This window comes from Osmia bicornis, chromosome 3 (assembly GCF_907164935.1).
Source record: "Osmia bicornis bicornis chromosome 3, iOsmBic2.1, whole genome shotgun sequence".
Classification (NCBI taxonomy): Eukaryota; Metazoa; Arthropoda; class Insecta; order Hymenoptera; family Megachilidae; genus Osmia; species Osmia bicornis.
This window is the reverse complement of record NC_060218.1, coordinates 8,918,227-8,934,511: the sequence shown is the minus strand read 5'-3', so window position 1 is coordinate 8,934,511 and position 16,285 is coordinate 8,918,227. Positions and strand designations below refer to the sequence as shown.

General features: G+C 42.9%; 1 protein-coding gene across 2 annotated transcripts; it reads right to left on the bottom strand.

Moving 5' to 3' along the window:
- Positions 1–84: 84 nt before the first annotated feature.
- On the bottom strand, positions 85–15,255 carry LOC114872533 (transcriptional activator cubitus interruptus). 2 transcript variants are annotated; one of them, XM_029179818.2, is made up of 12 exons: positions 15,040–15,255; positions 14,424–14,513; positions 11,120–11,317; positions 7,032–7,300; positions 5,089–5,343; positions 4,835–4,999; positions 4,595–4,759; positions 4,093–4,512; positions 3,439–3,975; positions 3,102–3,359; positions 1,574–3,028; positions 85–1,163 (listed from the first exon to the last, which is right to left on the bottom strand). In XM_029179818.2, the coding sequence occupies exons 1-11, from the start codon at positions 15,098–15,100 to the stop codon at positions 1,577–1,579; spliced, it is 3,870 nt and encodes a 1,289-aa protein (XP_029035651.2). In that variant the 5' UTR covers positions 15,101–15,255; the 3' UTR covers positions 85–1,163; positions 1,574–1,576. The 2 variants fall into 2 exon arrangements, with proteins under 2 accessions (XP_029035651.2, XP_046140978.1); XM_046285022.1 differs by having other exon boundaries at positions 85–3,028.
- Positions 15,256–16,285: the final 1,030 nt, after the last annotated feature.

The following is a 16,285-nucleotide window of genomic DNA, read 5'->3' as shown; positions in this document are numbered from 1 at the left end:
GTACGAAAATGATGAACGGTCAGAGGTGTCATTGATGGGATCGATATGATTTATTTTCAAATAATTAACAATTCTCAGGGGTGTAAAAACTTTCTCTCCTCCGCGTACATGAGCTTCGATCACTAAACTATATGTATACCATAGATATGTATAATATTCACAAAGGCTCCTCGTTTGTATAACAAAAAAAAAAAAAAAAAAGAAAAAAGACAGTTCTAGGTACGCCAAATTGTCAATTTCATTCTTCGATGATCGCAAAGGCACTCCAGACGAAAATGCTTGGAAAATTGTTGGATTTCGGTCAAACCGAACATTGTATCAGCTAAATGAGCTCGCAAATTATCTTACGTCTCTTTACAATGACATGAAACACACTCAAACCTACGAACACACTCATTCACGTTCACTCTCGCGAGATGATTGTCTAAAATATTATCGTCCACACGTTTCGTTCCTCTTCTTATCTTACGATTTATCTACAGACTTTATACCCTAGTATTGAACTTCTACGTGATCATTTTCATCGATTAATCTCATTCGTAGCAATAACTGATATCTTGTAACTGGTACCTTTTTCATATCGTGAACGGTTCGTATCACAGTGTACATCGTACACCATTCGTCGTTTTACGCTAATTGTAAGTAAACATTAGAAGACTTACACTATGACACGAGATGAAATATAAAAAAAAAAAAAAAACGAAAAACGGTACGTTGGCACGTTTCGAAAGGACTGGTTGTACGAGGATACGGTACAAAGATATGTTATGAGAAAGAAAAATATTTTGCTGTCTCTGACGCAAATATTTTTATACGATCAAGTTGCGCGACAGACGTTTTAGTTTTAACAAGGATCTCTTAATATTCATTTTTATTATTCTGCGCGTAAGCGTAGTATCTTCGATAAATTTACAAGTAAATTTCGACAACATCTCCTTAAATATAATTCTCCGAAAAATAAATTATGTATTTGGAGCATCTGTTGCGCGTGCATTTTAGCTCGTTCCATAAGGCACCTCGTTGTTTCACAAATGTTTGTACAAATATTATTATATCCTATTAAACAACACGTAGCATATTAACGACACTTTTGAACTCTATCGTAATAGGTATCACTTCGTTGCTTAATCACCGAGAATATCATCCACACGTGAGGTCACGATCTAAAAATTCCACTAAATTAATTTAAGTAATTTATGGCTACTTCGCGGACCCCTTAACAAGTACAATAGAAAATACATTTTGTCTCTGGTTTATATAAAAAATACAAAAGTCTAAGTCGCTAGAACTCTCTCTCTCTGTTTTTAATCAATAACGATTCGATTTCTCCTATCAGTTCGTAGTAAAAATTGCGATAAAAAATATTTATATATGTATATATTTATAATGTTTACTTCTACCAATCATGGTTAACCCTTCCTCGAATTAGAAATAGAATTTTAAATTAAATTAATTAAATGTTCCAAAGTAAATTAATTTGCCCTGATGAATTTAACAAAATGCTCCAAAGAAACCATCTACGGAATTTATAAGTCCGAAGAAGAGTTAAAGAAGAATTAATAAAAAAATATACCATTCACTGGATCATTTGCAAGTATCTATTCTCCTCGAGCAATGAACTCAAGGAGGAGGTCATGTCGTTCACCACCATATTGGCACTCGTTGGGAGGGGTTGAGGCAGTGACAGAGGGTGAGTAGAACTGGAGACGTTAGTCTCGTGAGTTTGAGCATTGCCCGACCAATTTCTGCACTGTTGCACGTATTCGAGTGTCCTTCTGTACGAGTCTTGCCTCATACCCTGAGGAGGTTTTATGGGTGAGCCCTGTTGGGACTGACTGATGTCCTGGCACTGAATCTCGGGCAGGCTGGTACCAGACTGCTCGTGATAACACTGATCGCCCCCGTAACCCCATTGACAGTTACAACTGTACTGTTGATGATTAGGTAGATTGGTTCGAGCTTGACAATTATGGGCGCAGGTCTGTTGTTGCAATTGCACCCTGCAATTGGTCTGCGGCGCAGTGCACAACTGCGGCGATGTCCTCTTCGGCAGACTATTGTCAGTCACTTGTCGATGGGTGCCATTGGGATGTGCGCAGTTAGGCATCTGGAGGCATGGGGTGGTCTGTTGAGCTTGTTGTTGGCAGCTTTGGAGACCAGTCATGTTGGCCACTGGCTTGGTCTGATTCATGTTCAGCTGTGAACAGTGCGGTGACATCTGAGCGCACTGATTCGTTACCGCGCTCTGCAAATTGGATAGCTGACCGTTAGGTGTCACCATTGGCCTGGCACATTGACTGGTCGCCTGACCGCACTGCGAGTTAGGATGGTTGATGGTGGGCTGATTAGGCATAGCCGGTTGCTGAGTGCAGTGAGGCGACAACTGAGGACAATTTCCAGGTGAACGCATCTGCACGCATTGTTGTTGGGTGATGGTGGCGTGATTTGGCGGGGCACAGCCAGGGTTCGCGTGATGGTTCACTTGGCCAGTTGGATTTCCGGTGCAATTTGTGTTCATCTGTCCCTGACAGCCGTAGTTGGGGTAATAGCCATGGTGCATGTGGTTCTGAGGACAGTTCCTGGTTAATTGAGCAGAGTTTTGAGGGAGATTCTGAGGAGCGTGTTGAGGCGCCAGAGCACCAGCTGCCGGCGAGGTCAGAGGTTGATCGCTGATGTGACTGGGTGCATAGTGTGATCCTGGTGACATCACTTGACCCGCTGCTGGACTCAGCACCTGACCACCGTTCGGTTGAGATGGATAACTGGGCGGAGGACAGTATTGGGGGCTGGGTTGAGCAGGTCTGGAACTAGGACACTGATTGTAAGGAGATGGAGAAGTGTTTGGATAGTTTGTGCAAGGTGGTTGGGTAGCCTGCTGCTGTGGGTAACAGTTTTGCTGATGCGACTGGCTGTAATTGCAGGTGGGTTGCATTTGACGCTGATAATGCAAGGGATTGGTGCATATGGGTGATTGACAGATGGGTAAGGGACTGCTGCGATAACTGACCTGGTTACCACTCGCCTGAACCTGGAATAAAATGTTCATCAATCAGGTAAATCCAGAAAAATGTGCAACATCTTCTCGATTAAAAGACACATACCTGATTCAAGTACTGCATCATCTCATCAGGAATGACCAGCTTATTTTCCACCATTTCCCCTTCTCCAACTTCGTCCAGAATAACCTCCTGATTCGGATGGTGTTCAGGAAGCTGGGCTGACCTTGGCCTAGGTGGCATAGGTGGTGAATTCCTTTGAGCTTGATGTCCCCTCGTAGGTTCGGACATACGACGATCACCTGAAGGTTGGGTGCAGTGACCAGTGGGACCGTTCCAATCTCCTGGCATACCCTGAATACCCTGAATTCACCACACAATGTTACATATTCATCCAATAATCCAACAATTTAATTTCATTCCAGTACCCCATGAAAAATACCTGAAGAGACATGTTCTGCGTCTGAACGACAAGATTGCTGGTCGAGTAGGGTCCCTGAAAATGACTCGGTGGGTTCATTCTGCCAGAAGTGGTGCTCATCTGACTGCTCCTTCTGGATGTACCTGGGCTAATGGGGTCGTAGAAGCTACCAGGCCCAGTCTGTCCCATTCTGACGGCGCTAACCCCACTAGCCTGACTGCTTCGTCTGCTGCCGAAGTCCGTCGACTTCATACTACCGTAATAAGTGCTGACGGTGCTGTTGCTGTCTCTTCGTGGTTCGTTCAGTGGCTGTAGCCTGAGCTGAAGATCGGACAGGCTCGTCTGACGAGCGGGACCACCTCCTTCCATCTTCAAGTCGGTGATCCTTCTGTTCAGATCGCCAATGTTACCCTGAGGACCCATTCCGCGTGTTCCTCTTATTCCAGACACACCGACAGGTAGGCTGGGCATGCCCTTGGCGTTTAGTCTGCCCTTCAGACGATTTCTGGAGGCTGCAGGTGGTGGCTGTTGCTGTTGCTGCGATTCCATTCCACCAACCTGTAATTCAGGGTGGATTCAAATGATTTAAATTACAAAATAGAACCTAGAATTAGGAACTATCATGAAACATGGGTAAAGAAAGTTTTTCAATATTTAATATTAAGTGAAATTTACCATGGCACGAAGAGCAACTGGGAGATCGGCGATGTCTAAGTCATCAGGTTCCTCGTTCCAAGGTTCTTCAGCAAGAGCAACGCCATCACCAGTCAGTGCACCGACACCGGCGACTTCATCGTTGCAGCCACCAACCAATGGACTGCCTTGTTGCTGCATCATAGGCGGACTGTTAGCTTCGCTTTCAGACTTCACACTGGGGCTGGATAAACTGGGCGTCTTCGGATGGAGATCCTCGCTTCTGCTAGGACTGTGACCTCCTGCACCAGCCTCGTCGCTTCCGCCACCGTCACCTCCGCCTCCTTTGTGCTTCTTGTTGGCATAGAACTCGGCACCGTGCACCGTCTTCACGTGTTTCCTCAAGGACGATGGATCGGTGTACCTTTTCGTACAGCCTGGCGCTTTGCAGACGTACGGTTTCTGAAGAAACGAAAATTTTCATGTGCATTTCAATCACCTTTAGTAATGAAAAGGTAGACTTTGAAAATTAAAAGGTACTCACCTCGTTGGAATGGGTCCTATTCTGATGTTTCGCACGATCACTGGCGTTGCTAAAGGCCTTGCTACACCCGGGATATTCACAGGTATACGGTTTCTCACCGGTGTGAGACCTGAGATGAGTCTTCAGGTTCTCCAATCGGGAATAGGCTTTAAAACAGCCCTCAAACTACAACAACACGTAAAAATCTCATTTTAAATTCTACTAAATATAAATCTTCATTTGAAGTTCGATGATACTTACGGTACATTTATGGGGTTTTTCGCCGGTATGCCTTCTCATGTGAACCACTAACATGTATTGAGCTTTGAATGGTTTTTCTTCTCTCGAACATTCTTCCCAGCCGCAAACGAAGCTCTTCTTGTTTGCATGAATGTGGTCGTTGTTGATGTGTTTTACGAGATCATCCTGAGGAAAGAAATGATGATATATTAATTAAATCATTTTCAACCACAAATATTAATTGAACACCTTGAAAAATATTCTGAAATCTTTACCTGAGTGGGAAACTCGAGACCACAGTCTCTCCAGTGACAGTTGGTCTCGATGAAGTCACCAGGTTCGTCTCGAAGATCTTCACTGGGACTGAGACCCTGGGGATGGGTCGGTGGTGCCGTTGTCGTTGCCGCATTCGTGGTTGTCGTTGCTGGTTCTCTCTTCACTTTAGCAGAGGCTCTTCTCGAAGACGTGTCCGCTTCCGCTGTCACTGACCTGGCCGATGATTCCGACGCCTTCCTGCACGATTCTGCGCTCTGTAAAGCAATTATAGGAAACGTTCAAAAGCAAGCAGAAAAATTAAATTTTAATGATGGCTCATGCGACATTCGACGTGTTACATTTTCCACGATCCTGTCCGACACCTTATGCATATTCTCCTTCGAGTCTCAAGCGAGCACATAATCGTTCTTAAATAACAGCTTGCTACTTTCGCGGCATTTCTTGCATCAGAGACGAAAAAGATTGATCGCGTCTTGCATCAAACTCCAATTTACACCGAGGCAATTACCAGTGTGATACGAGTGTTGGTAGCAGACATGCGATGCAATTTCATGTTCAAGAATTTCATGTTTATATATGTAATTTATATAAAATATAATATTAATAAAATGAACATTTTCAAAGGGGGTTGAAAGGGGTTGATCAAAGTACGCGATTATCAATGTGTTAACGTTGCGTTCTTGAAAATTGTTGAACAAATTTCGAATGAAATTTATTTATAACACGTCGGATTATTGGATTCCGAAAGTGTTAATCTCATGAATAATGAAACCTAAGGGTACAGGCACTAATGTTTTAATGATATATCCCGTGCTTGGATTAGTCGAAGGGATACGAGAATGAAAGTGGCTTCGAGGTTCGGAAATGTATTACGCAAACAGACGAGGAGAAAACTTTTAGCACTTTCCGGTAGCTAGCATGGACGGACAAAATGGAGATAGAGAAGGTAGATAGCGACTATTAACACATTTCCAGGATGCTTTCGACAGCCTTCTGTTGTCGCTTTGATCGTGTGTCAAGAAACACGTGGATGGTTTGTAAGAATCTTCTTCAATTCACTCGTGGAAGCGATAAATTTATTACATAATAAACGCAACATCACCTCGTAAATGTGAACAAGAATTTACATACTACATCCTACGGTTACGGTACGTAGGAAGATTACGCATAAAGAAACGAAACATATGCCGAGATTTTTTCAATTGAAAACATAATTATTATAACTGAAAGTTTGATTTTCAAGCTTTCGATTACTGGTGGAAATATAAATGCTTGGAGCGCAAGCGGAAACGAGCGTGTACGGGAGGAAACACAAGCCGATACGATCGGTCTTAGGAACATTAGAGCGCAGAGAGACTCGTTTCGCTAGGAAAGAGAATGAAAACACCTTGAAGAACGAAAATAAATCAGAGCAGAAGGAAGGAAGGAAGGAAGGAGGAAAGAGGAGAAGAAAAACGAAGAGGAAGGTAGCAACTGAGAAGAAGATAAAAGAGGTTGATCGAACGAAGGGATGAGGGTGGAATCTGGCGAAATAATGTGCGCGAGGTTGCTTGTAACCCGAGGACCATGCGAGGGTAACCCAATCTTTTTCTCTTTCTCCTCCCTTGTCTTTTTCTCTTGCGTGCCGCGTCGCGACCACGAAGCTGAGAAGTCTTGGAAAGGTGAGAGGCTGCGGGAACGATCGTTTATTCTCGATGAATCGATGACGAGCTACCGAGCATACCTTGCTGATAATAATAATAATTAAACAAACACCTGTGTAATTATCAACGTTACTCTTGTCAAACACGCTCGAGGAAAGATAACAGTTTTGCATAATCGTCGATTTAATTATCGTGTTTAAAAATGATTACACCTATACAATGGTAATTATATCGTCTGCAATTTCTTTGTTACTCTCGTGATTCATTCGAGGCGTTAATTGCAGGTTAAATGAACTCACCTCACTTTTTGGTGGTAATCCACCCCCATGGGGTCCGAGTGGTGTCGAGGCTGTTGAATGGGGTGGCACGCCTGGATACAATTGCGAATGTGGCGATAATCCGTGGGCATGGGGGTGAGGATGGGGTGGAGGAGGTGGCGGTGCTGGGGGTTGCAAAGGGTGAGCATGGGGTAAGAGAGCTGCTGCAGCTGCGCTCCTCAATAGGTGAGCCTGTAGCTGCTGCAAGTGAGGTGCCATTCCTGGGTGCATTCCTAATGCTGGACTCATTGCTGCAACAAGGGTAACATAAATTATTCACAGACACCCCTTAACACTTTAACCGTAATTTCATATTTTTATTTTATTTCCATTAATAATATTTAATTTTCAATTTGTGTACTTATTTGAGATTCGAAATTTTCTATTCATTTTTTTCAAGCTTGAGATTTGCATTGCTATAGTTTTTAATTTTCTGTGATAGAAACAAAGACAACTCAGTCAGCGCAGCAAGTGATACAGTTTATCGGTTCCGATCGAACTCGTGTTCCCTCGCGTACTTCCTACAAAGGATACATTAATCGAGCCAGCTTTCACGACGATTAATCGCAGGGTAAATCCAGGTTGTACATAGCCGAAAGCCGATACCGCGACAACGTAACAAGAAGAGGGGAGAAAAAAGAAAAGCGTAACCGTGCCGCGGCAAATTATTCGTGCGATCGACGCAGATTTCGTCGTGAGATACGGTGTTGTCGTGTATACAGCGTTAAACCGAGACCGGTGTGTTCGATGGCGAACAGAGCAGCACGGTACGAGGGTGGTGATACGAGGATAATCGATAGAGATCGAAATCGGACCGCGTCCATTCTCTTGACAGTCCGAGCACGACACGCCGGACTTCCGGCACGTAGGCTAAGCTTGCATTTCAATGGTAAAGACCTCTCTTACGAAACCATAAGGCTGCACATGGTGATCGTGTAAGCAGTGTTTTCACCGACGTTGCTCGTTTAATCCTCCTCGATAAACACGCAAGTACTTAACCGAGACGTTTATAAACAACGACGGAAATTCGTGTATTAGACGAATGAACGTTGTTCGATTTTTTATGGCGTTTTGCCATAAGGAAGTTTCTTAACCCTTTCACTAGCTCAATTTTTTGCAACTGAATTTTAATATCAATTTATTAATCTTAAGATTTCTATAGGAATTGTGTATATTTATTATTTTGAATATTATAAAAATTAATTATTCTAATGATTGAAATTCTATGTACGACTTTAATATTGCCAATTCTAAGCTTGTGTTAGCCTGATTTCGACGCGATCGTGACTAGGCATGCCTCTAATGACCGAGAGCTTGTTACTCGATAAAATATTATCGATACGCGCCGTAGGCAGCAAGTTGCTTGAATAAATTGCTATGGCTAAATCAATCATCGTTCGATATGGTGTTGTCGGTGCGTTACGTGAAGAGCTTTCGAATCACGCTTCCTTTTAATTGAAGTCTTGACTGACACTGCTTAGATCCTTCGTCTATAAATTAGATTCTATAACATTCGCGTCTTGAAAGGCAAAATACTAAATAATTCTTATTTAAGCATAAATGTCTGAAGTTATTATTAACTTCTAAAGAAACTTCATATTTTACTGTAAAACAATTGACTTGCAAATTACAGAACTCTTATCTCGAATAAGAATCCCCGTCGCTTTGAACGTGAATTACACGTCTCATTCTTCACCGAACGTATTCAAAAATGAGAAAAAAATAACGTTTAAGTCTATAAAATCCTGGTCGGTTTGTTTCTCCCATCGCGTTTCAAATGAACGTAAAACGCTTCAAGTGTACGCCTACGACGCTTTATTTAAGGACTATAATTTTATGGAATCGCTTGTACGGTGTGCAAGAAACTGGTCATCCGTACGTTTACGAGAAGATAATCGCTTAATCACCGATGCCTTTCTCTGCCGGTAGGTAAATGAAAAATTCTCATACACCGTCCGTGTATGAGAACGCTTTAGGAAATCTGTGAAATTTATGATTCGATCGCGATGTCGACTCGATAACTATCCTAGCTATGAATAACGAGTTCTCTCCGATCAACTTATTACGCGGATACAAGATTATCTTTTGAAGCTTTCAAATTTGACGAAGATTGATTTCCAGTTAATTCGAGCCTCCTTTCTTTTATTACCTTCTAGAATAATGGAATTAATTATAGACTCAAGATATGTAATAATTATACGAATGTCAAACTGAATAAAAAAAAGAAAATGGTAAGAAAAATGGAGGGTGCGCAAGTGGCAGAAGCAAACTTTAACGAGCGACAACAACCCGAGGGGTATCGTGCGACGTTCCCGCCGACAAACGATCGACGACCGCGCGTCGCTTGAATTTTAATCCGTTAATTGCTTCATTTAATCGCAAATTACCGGTCGGTTTAAACTCGCGAGCAAGGAGGTCCGGTCGATTTGTGGTATACATCGCGATTCCCGCTGCAGCAAGCTTTATAATGGCTTCATGCGCACCGCAACCTTAATTCGATGCCTCTTGCCGCCCCTTCGGTCTGCCCTTAAAAGTCAGGACCTGATCCTTGCGAAGACGAGGCCTCCGCGTTTACGCGAGCCTATCCAATGACTTTATTCCTTTCGTACAGGTCTGGTAATTACCGTAATTTGCCAACCGAACGACCCGGTTCTCGTGAGAGAAACCCCCCGTCCATACTGTTTTAAGATGAATATTCAGGATCTCCGAGGATGAAGAAATGATAAGGATGAACTTCCGCTTATTAGATACCTGAATCGGTCATTTTCATTTTCTGATGATTCTTTTTTTTTGGATCGACCGCAAAATTTCAGAATTTTGAACTTTTACAAATTTCAATTTTATCGAGATTTAACAGAAAGATATAAAATTTTCAGTTTTCATTGGCGTTGTTAAAATTACAGTTACAGGAAGTTGAATAACTCGCTGCCGTAAATGGTGCTCTCTGACAGAAAACGGAGCACCGTCGAGTTCCGTTCATTAGCGCCGCGTCGTCCGCGATATATATATTCGAAAAGTATGGTTGTCAGGCGGTAGTCGCGCATTAACAACCGCACGAATACACGCTTACAACAAACACGTGTAATTACAGGAGTATAATTCACGTATCGCGTATCTCGCGTGAAACGTTTACAACCGCGTCGTGGTACGATTGCCTGGAACGAGGAGTTTGCACGAGCGCGTCGGTAATTACGAGCGATCAATCAGCGTTCCCGTTGAAAACACGCTCTGTGACTTACGTTTTCGTTGTGTATCGTGCGCGGGTGATCTCTTAATTGCACCTTTCTCCCCCTTTCGCTTGGTCGCGATTCACCTGCTTATTTATTCCGGGCGTAAATCGCTCGTAACGTCTTGCTCGCGACTTCCATGCAAGCGGAACGAACGATTACGCGGCACAGCTGCGCGGTGCGAACTTGACACGCCAAATTTACGGGCCGAGAAACAAGCAATCAATTAAGTAACCACTGGTTCGATTATCAAAATTGCTCGTTGTAGTACAATTCGAAGCGACTCGAGATTTTTTTAAGATACACTGGTACCTCGGTATACGACCTTAATACGTTCCTGATGATTGGACTTATACCGAATAGGACGCATACCAAACCAACCATAAGAAATAATGTAAAAATGATTAATCCGTTCTCATACCTACATTAATGGGGTTGGAAAATAATTGAAACACCGTTTATGTCATGAACAGCATTTAAACGATTTCCTAGAAGTTTATACAAAATTTTCACTAGTTTATTTAACATAATTAATTTGTCAAATATAAATGTAACCTAATGATAGATTCTAAATTAACAAACCAAATGGAATAAATTTGATTACCTCCTGTTTTGCGGTTATAGTTTGTTATTTTTAATTGTTTATTTAATTTTTCCTCTGAGATAATTATTTAAAAATGACGCAAAATTCACAAAAAAAATTTATCACGTCCACATATTCCAAAGCAGACATATCTACACCAAGGTACCACTGTATTTTTGTTGTATTCAAAGGGCTTTATAGGAAATATCTCATCGATAAGTTAATGATTTGACGAAAAGTATGCGTAAAGGAATACTTACCGGCAGAAAGATGACCGTAGCTGCCGCTCGCGCTGCTACTTCGGGACCCATTCACGATGGAGGCAAGGCTGTTTGGACTGAATCTGATCATGCTGTCAATGTCGAAACGATCCGAGTATGGTGAACTACTCAACGCCCGTTTCCGGCTCGCTCTAATAGCGGAAGCTCTTGGACTTCCTAGCCTCGACGATGCTGACACTGAAAAGAGAATATCCTTCTGAATAAGATTTTCCAAACCATCTATCCGATTCTTTCGCTTAACAAATTTGAAATTGAAGACAAATTAAATTTTACTTCGACATTATTTTAATGACCGAATTATTCAGCGTTCAATGTTTACAAACACCGTAAATTAATTTGTTAATTAATTGAAATTTCAGAGGTACGATTATTCGATAACGAACAGGAAAGAAAGAAGAGGTGAACAACTCCTGGACGATAATCGCCTGACCAGGTATTAAAGTCTCCAAGGTTCGTTAGCTCGCCGAGCAATCTGCCGCCTCGAATATTTCCCCGTTCGTGAATGGAAATCCGCAGAAGGGAATATAATAAAGTCGATTCGCATCGAACGGTCGATTTGCAACGCGAACAGGACCGACGACTTCGCGAATCCTCCATGAAAAATCGGCGCAACGTCGTGGAACCAGTTCAATTAAGCGCTACAAATTCTCGCGGCTCGTACTACCAAGAAATATTCCAAGGGTAGATTCCTCTTTTTTCGAAGTCCGCTTTTCGGTACGCGCGCTCGTAACCAGGTACATACATATACAGAATCGAGCAGAAAAGCCGAAGGAAAGACACTGAAGGGGGATAAGGAGAAGAAAGGAATGAGAAGGAGAAGAGATTCTGCGGCCAGAACGTTTTAGCGGCGATTTGCCTGCGACCGCAAGCCAACGATGTAATATACAAACCACTTTCTTAAAGTCCGTGGTGGCGGCTTCTCTTGTACGAAGCATCCTTGCTTCTCCGCTTCTTCGCCTCTTCTTTCGCTTTTTTTCTCACCACCTGACGATATACTTTTTTCCCGCTTTTATTATATCTGTTCTTTTCTTATATATTTTTCTTATTACATGTTTCATTCCGTAACGATGACGAAATTAAAATGGGACTTAAATTTGTAAATAAAAAATTTTCATGGCTTCTGAAATTTGTTGAATCTCAAATTCCCTTATTTGTTACAATTTTATTCCTGTCTTCTACCAAAATTTGTTTATCATCCTCAATTTTTGTTTGGTGTACCCTTTTTCATTTCTACCTCTGGCGCGTTCTCCGCTATCCCCTATCTCTTCGTGTCGTCTCACACTCGCAACGCGATACAGAGAGAGCCACGAAGAGTTTCGAGGCAGCCTCTTTCTCCTCGGTTTCCACTCGGTTGATCGCTCGTTCGCGCACAACGGGTGTAGAGTTACTCGCGGTTGAAGCATTCGCTTCTTCTTCGTTCACCTTTCAGGGTCCACGGTGGACGTGCTCCTTTATCCCCTCGCCCGGTTATTAATTCGAGCACTGATCAAATTTACGACGGTGAACGAGCGAAAAAAGAAGGAAAGAGAGAGACGCACGCGGCTGCCATGCGGTTATTCCGCATGAACTGGAACGTTTAAGGTTCCTCGGTACTTTGATCGAGGTCGCTCGATTCCTTTCCTCGTTTTTTGGGATTCTCCTGCATGGTAAATAAGTAAAACAAGATCTGCGATGTACAGCTACTTGGCTACTGCAAAAATTGTACTTCGCTTAACAAAGAACCAGCCATTTTACACAAGGAATATCCATGAAATATTTATACAGTTATTTTCAGTAATCTTCTGAAATGCTGCTCCGAATGCTGCTCCAGAAAATGTTTAGCCTTTGCTTTAAAAAACCGGCACTGCGAGAGCGACAGGGCTCTGGTTTCTGCGCAGTCTCGTGCGCAGCTTCCTATGTGCGCATGCGCACACAGTCGAACACCACGCCGCGTCGCTGGAACTGTGAAGCGCACAAACTGGGGGATGGGTACTAACGTTAAGCTTAAGGAATATATATTGTACAAGTATAAAGAAAGAATTAAAGAAAAAAGAATATCAAGTGGAAATAGGGGGTGCTGCAGTTCCACAGTACCTATACGCGAGCCGCCAATGGTCGTAAGTGCTATTTTGTACTACTTTTATGTCATGAAATCATTTATTTGATGTATAAAATTGGAAAATTTCTAACTGTTAACGATTCATTTATAATTTTAACGAACTTCGAAGTAGCTTTATGCAGTATATTTTAGTCCGATGCAGAAGTGCTGCAATTCGTTCACGATGCACTTTTTCTCCAGGTAGAACGATCGCCTTATCTGCAGGATGCAAAGGGTTGGTCTGCTCGTCGAAAGAGCCTGGACTTTAATGAATATGCGAACGATTCACAGCATCTCCCCTCAGCCCGTGCGTCCTCGTGACCCACGACCCTCTGGACTCTACACGCTCCGTACGTTTCCCAACCCTTCTCCCCTCGGCGTCCCTCGCGGAACAAACATGGGATTGAGACATGTAAATTGGTGCAATCGGCCACTCCGATCGGCGCGGCTCATTCGACGCTACTCGCCGCACGCTACCATCCTACAGGTCGCTTCAAATCATCGAACCATCATCCATACGACCACAAAATTTCAGAATTATATGGTTAAATGAAAAAAGTGATAAATACAGGACTTGGATATCGTAATATTAATACAATATAAAAATTCAAAGTCTTCAATATTAGAGATATACAAAAGTGTCCATTGTCTGTGAATATTTAAAACGGGGTATAGTAAAAGTTGTATTCATAAAAGGTATCGTAATATTTAGAAAATATTAACGAGGCAACCTGAAAACTTTTGGTAAGATTGATTTAACGTAAGACGAAAGAGGAGAAGAATAAGCAAGGATTGGAAGAAGAAACGTGAGACAACCTGTAGGGTAGGCGCTAAGGTGTTAATGAGGTCGTGTCGCTCCGAGTCGATTCAATTATGCGCCGGTGGCGACTAACGAGGCCCCGTTTACCCTTTCAGTCGTCTTTTAGCCTCTCGGCCTCTTAACCGGTCGATCTCCTACCTGCTGCTAGCTCTGCTACACCTACGGCCAGCCACGAGTACCGTGCATATCAGGATCTTTCATTAGATTCACTTGTCGTCCTCGAACCTCATTGGCGAAAAAATTCTCTGATTTCGTTCAAGGAAATCCTATCATCAAAATATCCTTTCAAAATACACTTGTCTCTTCTCTATCATTCTCTAACATTTCGGACGATATTTCGGTTATTTACATCGATATAATTTCGTTGATTTAATTAATAAACCTACCGTCGATAGAAAAAGGGAATTCCGACGAAGCAAGGGTGCTCGCTGGCCCCGCCGCGTGCAGAAGGTACTCGGGCCCCAAACCACCCAGTCCTGGGAACACAAAAGACAAAAGAAATACAATTCTGAACAATAGAGCGAGAGAAAATCTTAAATGTAGTAGGTTCTCGAGAGGGAAGTATGATTCTCAAAGAGATTCTTCCGGCGGAAATGCGGGCCCTTTTCTTTCTGTTAAAGATATTCTCTGACCCTCTTCATTGCGTTCATCAAAGTAGATTGATATATCGTTTTATATGCGATGTACACCATTGTAACATAAATTATACTTTAAAAAGGGTTAAAAAATTCTTAAATTTTAATTATTAAATTTTTCAAATTAAAATTGGCATAACTTTATTTACTCTAAAAATGTAAATACTAATTTTATCCTTTTAGGTTCCAATAATATTCTGAACACACCCCACATCCGATCAGTATTTCTAACAGTGGCAATCACCACTGGTACACCTCGATGGCGAATAAATTTCAAGCTCAACAGGCGAGGTCGTTGGAATTAGGCGATGCGCCGGGTTGTTATCGTTCTAATTATCTCGGAACAAGTACAAGGTAAGGTAATTACCGTGTAACGAGGCGTTGGGACTGTGCGTGGAGGCCTGAAGCTGGTGGTAAAGGTGGTCCATGTAGTTGAGCCGGTAGGCGGGATGCAGGGCCGTATGCTCCGAGAGGGGGTGACTTCTGCGGAGGAAATCACTGCCGGAAGTCCCGTTGCCGGCTGCCCCGCCACCTCCGCCTCCACTGCCACCCCCACCCCCGCCGGTAGCACCGCTTCCTGCTCCACCGCCGCCGCCGCTGGCTGCGCTACCGATCGCCGTCGTGCTGCCTGTCAATCTGTAAAACAATCGTTAATTAACGATATTAAATATTATTTTTACAATGAAACAATATGTGATACTTAATTTAGCTTGACCGAAAAATATGCCATGAATGCGCAACAACTCTCCCAGAGAAACCCATAATTCAAACGACGGATTAATCATTCTGAAAGGACAATGCAAAAACAGAGAAACGTTCGTTTGACGGATGAAATGACGACACGCTTAAAGCCACGACAAATGGCGCGTGTCTCTTCGTCAAACATTCTATTTTCGCCGCGTCGTCGTTGGAGAACAGGTGTCTTCTAGCAAAGAGGCTGGCTCTTGTTTCGTCCCCATTTTCCACGAAGGCAAACTGAATTTTTCTCTTTAAACGGTGTGTGTCCTACGGACAAGGATTTATTCAAAAAATCGGAACCTCTCTGCGAATCTAGGAATCGCGAGCAAAACGTCGGACGAGCATTCGTCACGCGTGGAATATCGGGAAACGAGGCGTGTCTCGTGCCGTCAGACGCGTTCCGTTTCCTTCGAGAAACGTTGACGGCTTCTTGGACACTCTTCGGTTTCTATTTGGATCCAGTTACCGATGATGGATCGACAATTTCGCGTGCAACTAATCGTTACTTGTACCAATGCTTCGGAATCTTCCAATTTTCACTAAGATATCCTATTCTATATTAAATTTATCGCGTCTTAGGGTTAATAAAGCTGATCTTATTTTGTCTTTCGCGAGTTGAAAAACACAAAGCCGCAAAGAGGATGAAGAAGAAAGGTCCTCGAAAAGAACGAGCCGCGTTTTGAGTGACGATCGTTCGCCACGCTCGAAACATTGGGAAATGGCGCGTGTCTGCTACCTTCAAAGATCTTCTCTCAAGTCCCGTAGTTAGTGCCTCTTTACGACCACCTCTTTGCGAGCCTCGAGATTCTTCGAGGAATCGCGAGGAACGTCAGGTGGCCTGAGATCTTTATTGGAAACTCGCCGAGCCGCTTGCA

Coding starts and splice junctions, on each gene's coding strand:
- LOC114872533 (XM_046285022.1), bottom strand. CDS start 15,100: ATGGACCACCTTTACCACCAGCTTCAGGCCTCCACGCACAGTCCCAAC. Junction 5,000..5,088: donor GTCTCGAGTTTCCCACTCAG/GTAAAGATTTCA, acceptor TTCTTTCCTCAG/GATGATCTCGTAAAACACAT. Junction 3,029..3,101: donor TGATGCAGTACTTGAATCAG/GTATGTGTCTTT, acceptor ATTTTATTCCAG/GTTCAGGCGAGTGGTAACCA.